This window comes from Meles meles, chromosome 13 (assembly GCF_922984935.1).
Source record: "Meles meles chromosome 13, mMelMel3.1 paternal haplotype, whole genome shotgun sequence".
Taxonomy (NCBI): domain Eukaryota; kingdom Metazoa; phylum Chordata; class Mammalia; order Carnivora; family Mustelidae; genus Meles; species Meles meles.
This window is the reverse complement of record NC_060078.1, coordinates 79,340,263-79,350,205: the sequence shown is the minus strand read 5'-3', so window position 1 is coordinate 79,350,205 and position 9,943 is coordinate 79,340,263. Positions and strand designations below refer to the sequence as shown.

General features: G+C 58.3%; 1 protein-coding gene across 1 annotated transcript; it reads right to left on the bottom strand.

Moving 5' to 3' along the window:
- Window positions 1-5,193: 5,193 nt before the first annotated feature.
- Window positions 5,194-8,690, bottom strand: HMX3 (H6 family homeobox 3). Its single transcript, XM_046027255.1, has 2 exons — window positions 7,848-8,690; window positions 5,194-7,225 (listed from the first exon to the last, which is right to left on the bottom strand). The coding sequence occupies exons 1-2, from the start codon at window positions 8,245-8,247 to the stop codon at window positions 6,552-6,554; spliced, it is 1,074 nt and encodes a 357-aa protein (XP_045883211.1). The 5' UTR covers window positions 8,248-8,690; the 3' UTR covers window positions 5,194-6,551.
- Between the last annotated feature and the right edge of the window lie 1,253 nt (window positions 8,691-9,943).

Here is a 9,943-nt window from a genome sequence, read left to right as displayed (position 1 = left end):
TAGGCTGGCTGAGCCAGGTAATGGAAGGAGGCTCCCTCCGAAATGACAGATGAAGTCATAAACAAGTTTGATCTTGGAATCAAGCTTCGATAAATATTAAACACAGTCTGCCCCCCCACCTTTACGGGGGTGGATTATGATATATGGTGCATCCAAACTTTAAAATAAGGAAATACCAGAGAAAATGATCTCAATAAATTTTCTAAGTATAAACGTTGATTATGTTTCGATTTTCATTCAAGGACCTCTGCTGTTCGTTCTTTGGTGCAAATGACATCTCGCAATAGGCTTTTGGGGAAAAGGGCTCCCTATTTGAAAAAGAGAGCCCCAGAGGTGTACAATTTATGTAATCTGCGGCTGGAAAATGAATTGTGTAATTTATTGGAAAACAGAAAGTCATGAAGATTGGATCAGCATAGCCGAGTCCCGACACCGCCCCCCCCCACATCCATCAAGTTCCAATTAACAGCCTAACCAGAGAGCTTTAATGGGTTTCCAATCTAGTGGCCTGATAGACTCATCAATTCCTCTGGGAGAAATTAAGAAAATCGACCGCCCCTTGGCGACGCAGTGTCATTCCTTTCTGCAACTATATGTCAAATTAAAAACACAATTAAAATTTAAACTGTTTCAATCAAAGGGTGCCCTGCAACCTATGTTTCACTTAATAGAACTTTGATGAAAATCTGATGCGTGCACTCCATCACCAAGGGGGCGAGGGCGTCGAAGGAGCTCAGGAAAGAAGGGGATTCTTTCTATTTCTTTAAGACATTAGTGCTCCGGTGAGGCACACCGGTGACTCCACCTCGCTTCTCTGGACTAAGTGATGGGCGCCCACGCATTCTCCTCAGAGCTTGTTCACTCGCTCTACACGTCCACCCTGGCTCTTTTTCTTCTCCTTCCACCGCAACCAGAACCGCAACCAGAAGCAATCCCTTTGGGACCCAGGCGACCAGATTTGGGGCAGTTTCACCCCAAAGACTCATCACCTGGAGCAGCAGCCGGGAAGGGGATCTGGGCGGGTACAGCCAGTGTGCACTGCCTGGAAACTCTCCAAGGAGGCACGCAGCTTCCTGCCACCCCCTGCCCCAGGTCTCTGAAACTGCCTGAGGCTCGAATGAACGTCTAGGGGACCCTAGAGGCAGAAGGGTGGGAAGTAATCCCAGACGATTAAATGGACCCCAGAGAGGGCTAAGGCTGCGCTGCAGTCTGAGACCCGCTCTCCACTTCCACAGGAGGGGGCCACGCGCGGAGACAAGTGCCCCCAAATCTCAACTCAAGATCCCGTCGGAGCAGTCAAGGCTCCAAAGTACAGCCGGCCTAGTTACCTTTTCCGTCTTTTCCTCTCTCTTGACAAACCCCCCCAACGCCCCTCCCATTGTTTATAGGTCAAAGGGTCAACATCCGCGCAGCACGCCTCAACTGGGTGCGAGCGCACGTGCACACCAGGGCTTGCACACTTCCAGAAGCCTACCCCAGGACGCTCGGACCACAGGCACCCAGAAGCCAGGGAGAGCCGGCAGACAGGGCGAGGTGGTGGGCAGAGAGTGGGCGGGAAGCCTGGAGGAGGAGCCTGGCGGATTTTCTCTGCGGGGCCACGTGTCCGCGTCCTGGCAGGACGAGTCCCCTGAGCCTGCTTAGCTGCGCTTCGGATCCTAAGAGGGGATTTCTGTGGTGCCCATGGTTCTTGCGCCCTGTCTCTGTCTTGGCGACCCAGTGGAGAGATCTTTTCCTAGCTGCTTTGCGGAGTCTGGTTTTAGGTCACTAAAAGGGAGAGGCTTCTGGAGAGGCCGCTGGGTGGCGGGTCGTGGACAACCGCGAAAGGTGGGGTGAAATGGAATCTTGGGGGCAGGCGGTTGAGTCTGCACCCCACAGGACCCCTCGAGGGAAGCTGAAGTGTCCCGCGCACACATTGGGAGCATGGCGCTGGCCTGGGAAGCCCCACAACGCGGGGCCTAGCCAAAGCTCCCAAAGGCCAAAGGCTGCTCAGCCCTCTGGGCCCCGTTCCTCGGATCCCCGTTCCTCGGACCCCCACCCCCATCGCGCAGGCCATAGCGGGCCCGGCGCGCGCCCGCCTGCTGAAGAGAAAGCAAATCTCACCGACCTGGCCTTGTCCTCTTTCTCCCAGCTCTACCCTCCCGCGCGCGCTCTGAGAGGGGGAAGACGGGAGCGCTCTGGAGTTCTCCCCGCGAGGCCTCTGGCTCTGGCGTGCCCAGAGCCAAGAGGACGTCCTGGTTCAGAATGAGCGCCCAGTGACGGGGAGGGGGGGCAGTTTATATCTGTCTTGCCGCTGTTTGATGTACACAAATCCGCTCTATTTACTATCAAATAAAAGAAATACATCTGTGTTGCCAACAGAAACAGCTCACGCGCTGACTGCGGGCTCTCCCAGAGCTTGCGGGCGATCGAGGGCACTCAGACTGGCAGAGACCTACATTGTGGGGACCTCGGCTCCGAGGCAGGTCCCAGCCCACAGGCGTATGGGAGTCTCCGGAGGGGTGGGGGGTTGCTGGCAGGCTCTGCTGCTTTGTCGCAGGTGAGAGAGAAGGAAGGAACGAGGCCTTCCTGCTGGACTGCTTTCAGGCTCAGTCCTTTCCACAGGATTCTACCCAGCTTGCCTTAGCCTGGGGCCATCAGAGAAAACCAGCCTCCCAGGGTCATCTCAAACAAAGTGTGCCTGATTTTGTGTGTTAGTGATAGCTGTGATGCTAAAATATGCGAGTGGGTGTATAGTGGGCCACTGGATACGGGTCTGTTAAGGTGTAGCTAAAGTGTGTGTGTGTGTGCGTGTGTGTGGTGTTTATGTCACACGTGAGTGGGCCCTATGTGGGGTTTGCTGGTGTGTCTATTTGGATGATGCAGGAAGGATTTCACCAGAACAACGTGTCATTTGCACCGACTTGAAGATTAATAGGGGGTACAGATAGGGAAGGCTCTGAAGTTGGGGTAGGTGGAAAGAAAGCTAGGTTCTACGATGGGAGGGGAAGGAGGGTGAATGTATGAAATCTGGGGTGTTGGCCCACTGTCCTAGCCTAGGGGACAAGGGCTGACGTCCCACAATGGACGAATTGCTTGCATAGAACTACCCTCACTCCTTCAGATAGCCCCCTCCTGCTGAATGGTTCCTGCAGCCCCTGGCAGTTCCTGGGGAAGTGGGAGTGGGGAAGCTGAGCCCAGCCGGCTCTCCAGATGTGGCAGACCCGCGTGCACCGAGAGGTTTCTTGGGCTCTCCTGACACCGGGGCCTCCGAAAGCCCTGCAGTAGAGCCTAGGATGTTTCCTTGTGAGCAGTGATGCTTGCCCCCACACGGAGGCTCGGAGGCTCGATTCTTTCTCTCGCATCGTGAGAACTGGGACCACCCTGACCAGACAGGAGGGAAGCGGAAGTTTCCTGCCTGGGCCAGCTTCTAGGCTCGCACAGCCGCCAGTCCCTGGAGGTCTGACGCCGCCCTTCTCCCCTAGGGCAGGCACGGTGGCTCCGTGGAGAAACCTACTGGTACAGGGCAGCAGGGCTCCCCAATAGGAGGGAAAGGGAGGCCACCGGGAGCAGGACAAAGGATAAATTGTGCGCACGGGGAACCAGTTATTTCTTGACTTTGTAAAGACTGGGTCAGTCAAGAACCGTTTTCTAGAATCCAAACACAAATAAAGAAGTATTTTCTTGGCGTTTGATAGCATCATGTTCTGGCTGTAAACTCTACGGACATGTTTGCTATTGCAACATTATTTTTAATGAGCTGTTATTGGCCTGTCCCATGGTTAGTATTGCCAACAGTAAAAGGCATCACTGTGTTTGCAGGGAACACAAGGAACAACATATTTTGATCCTGAATTTCTGTTTATTTTTCATTTACGACACATGCCCTCGTTTTTATTCCAAACCACAGGGAAATAAAGGGAGATCTATTTTCACTGAGGTTCAGGCTAAAATTGTGCCATAAATACGCATGCCAGTTTATTTGGGGGCAGTTGCCCGTCAATAGGAAAGGATACTCAACATTTCAGCCATAGTAGATTCAGCTGTGTCCATTGGGTTTGAGGAACCCAGCAAAGCACTGAGAGAGGGGATAGGAGGGCGTGCAGGCGCTCCCCAGCGGACAGGCCGGCGGTGTGCTCTTCGGGATCTTCACCGTCTACAGGTTCTTCATCTCCCCCTTCTGGCTCCCCTGCTTCAAACCTGCCCTGCCAGGAGCTGGGCGTACAGACCCCATGCTCTAAGGCAGGCAGCCCTGCGGTCGGCAAGGAGCGCCCAAGCACCTGCGTCTGCCAGCGGACTCGCGCTTCCCAGCAGTTCCCCGCGCCCTGTGCCTAAGCAACCTGCCCACCGAGCGCGTGGGAACCTCGAGCTTTGCGCTTCGGGGATGGGCCAGACAGGGACAGCAGACCAGAGAGGCTGCTCTGGAGGTGGTGGGCGCCGCTGGACAGAAAAGGGCCTGGCCGGGAGGAGACAATTTCCTCTCTGTGGCCGCTGCCACAGTCGGATGGTCTGTGTTCCCTGGCACCCGACACACTGGGACCGCACCCCGACCTGAGCTGCCCAGAGAGCCACAGTTCCTCAAGTCACGGGGATGCCTCCCTGTCTGGGAGGTGGTCGGTCTCCCTGGGTTTGCCCTCTCTCGGTCCTGCTTCTCCCAGCAGGACTTAGAGACCTGCCTCTGGCCACAGCTAAATTCTAAGTTCCCACCCTTCTTTCCTCTTCCCGCCCCCCCCCTTCTAGATGCAACGGAGCCCAGCACAATCCAGGCCCGCTAACCAGTGCCTGCAAATGTCCTGCCCCGAAGCTCACGGCTCTTGAAGGAACCATGGCCTGGGCGCGGAATGCGAGGCTGCAGCACTGAGATCAGAAATTCATCAGCCAGTTCTCAGCTTGCGGCTGCCGCTTCACTCAATTTCTCAAACTAGATAAGCTTAGGTTCTCGCCCCTTCCGCCCCGCATTCTCCCCTGAGCGCAGGGCTTTGCAAGCCGCAAAAGACACTGGGGAGAGAGCAGCCCTGGTAGCGAACAAAGCGGCCTCTGTCTCTGCCGCCTCCTGGATTACGGGGATGTGCATCCAGGTTGGACTCAGCGAGCGCAGAGGCAGCCGGGGAGCGAGGCAGGAAAGAGTTTCAGAGACACCTGCTCTGCGGAAAATCGTCCGAAGTTACACACTCTGGCAACACGAAACGCATCATTTTTCTTTTCTTTTTAATTAATTCAGTTTCACAACAACATTAAGTGTAACAATATTTTGTGGGCCTTTTTCTCTTTTTCTTAAAAAGGGACTGAACCCGGGCAGTGACGAGGGAGATGGGGGGTGGGGAGAAGGACAAGCTATCGCAGAACAACAGGTGTAGCCAACAGAAAGAAAACGGATTGGGTGGCAGAGCCGGGAGCCCTGTGGAGCTGGGGGTGAACTTTACAAGAAATCTGTACATATATCAAATAAGTTAAAATTCTCCTAAATTGATTGTCCTTCACTTAAAGCGCTCCAGTATTTTGAGCATTGCTACCTTTGAGCATTGCTACCTATCCTTGTTTCTTTCCTCCCTCCTTCCCCCTTCTTAATTTTCTCCTCCCAAACGAATGACCAGGATTACACAGTGAAAACGTCTGCTTCTCTCCATGGAGAAAGAGACCGGGCTCCCAGGAAATTTTGTACAATATTGCACAGGTCAAAAATCCAAGTTACTGCAGAACAAAAAGGGGCAGGGCATAAAAGACAGATCTTTTTTTTTTTTTAAATATTGAAATCACTCTCTCAAAAAACAGGGAACAAAGCAATAATAGTAATAATAATAATTTACCAACAAATGAAATCCCCAAAATAAATGCTACTAATAAATAAGACCACTCACACCAGGCCAGATATGGAGTTGTTTCAATAATCAGAAGTCTAATTTGGGGCTGTCTTGTCTTTTCCCTTTAAACACTTAGAGAATTCTACAGTCACAAAGCAGGATGGATGAAGAGGTCAACGGTGACACACCTCTGCGGGAAAAGCGGCCTTTGTCGGGGCTTCTCAGATTCTGAAAATTGGGCAGGATAACTGGGGCTGGAGAGGGAGAACCACACCCAGAGACCCAGGAATAAAAGTAGGATAGTGTGAATTATCTCCTTCACTCTCTCTCTCTCTCTCTGGACTTCTGAAAATAGTTCTATAGAAAGTGAATAAACTAGGGGGTTTAGGTTTCTGCGGCTTATTTCTCTTCTATAAAAATAAAACCAAAAAGCCACAGCGCAATGCAAATTTGGGGGGAAGAGTTGCACCTTTTACAAAAGCTTTCGGACGGAGTATTTGACCCGGGAATTTTGTCTTTTTCCTGCTCTTTCTTAATAGAACGAAAACCAAAAGTAAGAGGGGAAGCGCCTCAAATCCGTTAGGGGTGAATTGCACGAAAATGCATTGCAAATACTTACAAAACGCTACCGATTGGGGGAGGGGAGGCCGGGGCGGCGAGCGGAAGCCCCGGTTCCCGAAGGCCGCTGGACGTCTCGGCGCCCTCCGCCCGGCCCAGTCTCCTCCGGGATCTGGGAAGGCGGCCGGGCGCTCCCTCCCCCTCCCCTGTCGGGCCTCAGACGGGCCGTAGCAGCGGCACAGAGGAGACCACTGGGTGCGAGTAGTACACGGGGTGCGGGAAGGTGAGCAGCGGCTGGCTGACGGGCACCGGGGCCCCCGCGGCCGCGGCCGCGGCGCCCTCGGCAGCCGAGTTCTCGTGGTAGAGGATGGGCACCCGCACGATGCGCTGTGCCGCGGCGTGGCTCAGGTTGGCCGCCTCCAGCTCGGCCGCCAGCTGCCGCTTCCACTTGTTGCGGCGGTTCTGGAACCAGATCTTGACCTGCGTCTCGGTGAGGTGCAGCGACGCGGCCAGGCCGGCGCGCTCCGAGCTGCTCAGGTAGCGCTTCATGTCGAAGGTGGACTCGAGCTGGAAGACCTGGCTGCGCGAGAAGACCGTGCGCGTCTTCTTTTTGCGGCACGCGGGCTTCTTCTCCGGGCTCTCGGCGCCCTTCTTCCAGTCCTCGGCGCCCGGCGTCGCCGCCGCCGCCCCCACGCTCGCCCCGGCAGCTCCCGCCGCCGCCTCGCCCTCCTTCTTGCCTTCCTCCGAGTCGCTCTCCTCCAAAATGATCTCGTCCGGGCTCTTGGAGTCCAGCTCCTTGTGGTCGGGGTCGGCTTTGAGCAGCGGCTCGGGGGAGTCGCGATCGGTTCCCGAAGCGGGGGAGGAGTCTCGCAGGAGGGCCTTCTCCGAAGCTGGGGAGAGACAGACAGACGGACGCACACACACGCACACCGACACAGCCTTCAGCGAGGCCTGGCGCCTGGGGGCCGAAGGCTCGATCTGCGCCGGCCTCTGGGCCCCAGGCCTCGAGGCCTCTCCGTTCCCGTGGGCCTCCTCCCCGGCTGGGCCAGGGCAGGGCCTCCGCACCCCGGGATCCCCTTCCTCCCGGGGGCAGGCGAGAGACCCGAACGGTGGCAGAGCGACCGCTTCCTTTCTTGCCCTCCGATCTCCCGCCAGGGGCCCGCGGAGAGATTCGCCTCTGGCCTGGGCCCACCGGGTCATTGCCTCCATCCAGGCCCCGTCCCGGGTCCCAGCCGGCTGAAGCCTCCCCATTCACACCCCAGGCCACTTTTCCCGGGAAGCGCCGCGCCCCGGGCTCGGATTCCACCTCCTTTTCTCACCAAGTGGGATTGGATTCCCGGGCAGCGCAACCCGGCGCGCGGGCAGTAGATGCAAGCCAGGGGCCGGAGGAAGTTGGCCAAACAGCGGTTTGGAGGGCGCAGGGGTCTCAGGGTTGAGGTGGGAGGCGGCGCGGGGCGGGGACGGTACTGGCGCGCGGGGGAGAACAACGAAAGTTCAAAGAGAGGTCGGTACCTTCAGGTCTCGAGAGGTGGCCGCCGGCGGGGGTCAGGGTGTAGGGGTACCACCAGGCCGGGGAGCGCTCCAGGTAGTGCGCGGGCAGGGCAAACCTCTGCGCCGGGATCTCAAAGCGGGGGAAAGCCAGGTCGCCCACCTGCGAGAGCGCGAAGCCCGCGGCGCCCTCCAGAGCCCCCTTGGCCGCAGCGGCGGCGGCAGCGGCGGCGGCAGCAGCGGCGGAGGCCGGCGCAAAGAGCGTCCGTGGGGGTGGCTGCGGCTTAGGGGGCGGCCGGTGGTGGTCTCCGTTGAGCAGGTTCTTGATGGAGAACGGGGACTCCTTGGGCGCGGGAGGTGGGGGTGGCGGCGGCGGGGGCTGCGCGCTAGCGGTGCCAGGGGCGTCCGGCCCGGGCTCCGGCATGGTCCCCTCTCCTCCGGGTCCCGGGGAGGGAGGGATCGGGACAGGCGGGCGGCCGGGCGAGCAGGCGGGCGGCCGGAAATCAGACCATAAACGGAACTCAACTATGGGGCGCAAAGTCGGGGGCCGCCCCGGGCGCAAATCCAACGGCGGGAGGGCGGGGTGAGGACCCGGCCGGGGCGGGCTCGCATGTGGGAGGGGTGCTGAGGGGCGGGGAGCGGCCCAGCCGCGGCAAAGAGGGAGCGAGGCGGCTCGGCGGCGGCTGCAGCTCCCGGGGAGGAGGCGGCAGGAGCAGTCCCGAGCTCGGGGCTGCGTCAATCCGGCGCCGGATGCTAATGATGAAATCAAAATGTCATCCAAGTTAAATGCGGGGAGTATACGGCGATTGGGCGCGTACAATGGCAAATGGGATTAGGCAGGCGAAGGCGCAGCCGAGTCCCGGCCCGCAGCCGCCTCCGCCACCGCCCCCTCCTTGCCTTCGCTCGGATTTTGGCGCTTTGGCTTCGGGCTATAAGAGCCTGCCTGTTATTGGCTTTATATAGTCCAATTAGGCAGCAAATGAGGACAAGCCTATTAGCACAAAAGGATATTGGCTCCCGTTAAAGAGGCACTCGGAGCGCTCAGGCGAGCGCAGGAGGCGAGCGAGGGACGCAGAGCCGGCGGCGCCCCTGGCCGGAGCGCACTGACAGCCGAGGCGCCCGGAGCCCGCGCCTCCTCTCCCCCCTGCAGTTCGGGGACCCGCTTCCAGCCGCCAGGCCTGCGGGAGGGGGAAGGGGCGGGCCTGGCCCGCCCGGGTCACCTCGGGGTTATCCGCGCTGGCAGCTGCCGATCCCCCGCCCCCAGAGGCTCGACAGGGTCCCGCCGCCTCCGCGCTGCTGGAGAGCCACGCAGCCCGAGCCCAGGAGGCTGGACGCGACCTCCCGCCCGCGGCGAAGTCAGCACTTTCCTACCCTTTGGGGTCCGGCGGCCTCAGCGTGTTCCCCAAAGCCTGCTAAGAGCGCGGCCACGAAGAGGGGGATTGGGGTTCCCGTCTAATCGATAGGAAGGGAATCGGGGTGTAAGTCCTTGCACTGCGTCAGCGGGCTCAAGAATCAGCGTGGCCTTGGCCTTTGGCCCTTGGAAACCGAAGAGTGAGTCTTCTGGACCAGGAGTGGGTGTGCGTCTCGGCGCACCGGCGTGTGCGCGCAAAACGGGCTAACGCCCGCGTGTCACTTGCTCGGGCTGCTAAAGTAGCAGCGTCGCGGCACCGACGGGTACGCTCGGAAGGGCGCTCTTCCTCTCGCGCCGGCGGCCCCAAGACAGCACTTCTCTTAGGAGGTCTCTCCTGCCAGCGTTTGGAGCTGCCTAAAGCTTTAAGAGGGAGCAACGAGAACCGAAGGCACAGCGGCGGGACCTTCCTCGGTGGTGGCGGTAGCAGCGGCACAGAAGCATGTCCCCCAGGGCCGCCAAGTCCCTAGAGAACCCTGCTGGGCCTCTGAGGGACAGCTGGGCCGAAAGTCACTCTACTCCGTCGACTTTAAAAAACAACTCCCCAGGTTACACCAGAAGCCCATCAGGCAGGCATTTAAGACTCTAGATTTAAGCTTCAGATAAAGTAGGATTGTTTGTGGGGTCCCTTCCCGAGAGATAGCTCCCTGGTCAGAGAAAAGCGGCAATGTGGCCATCACTCTTCTCCACCCATTGTGAGCTTCCACACCCA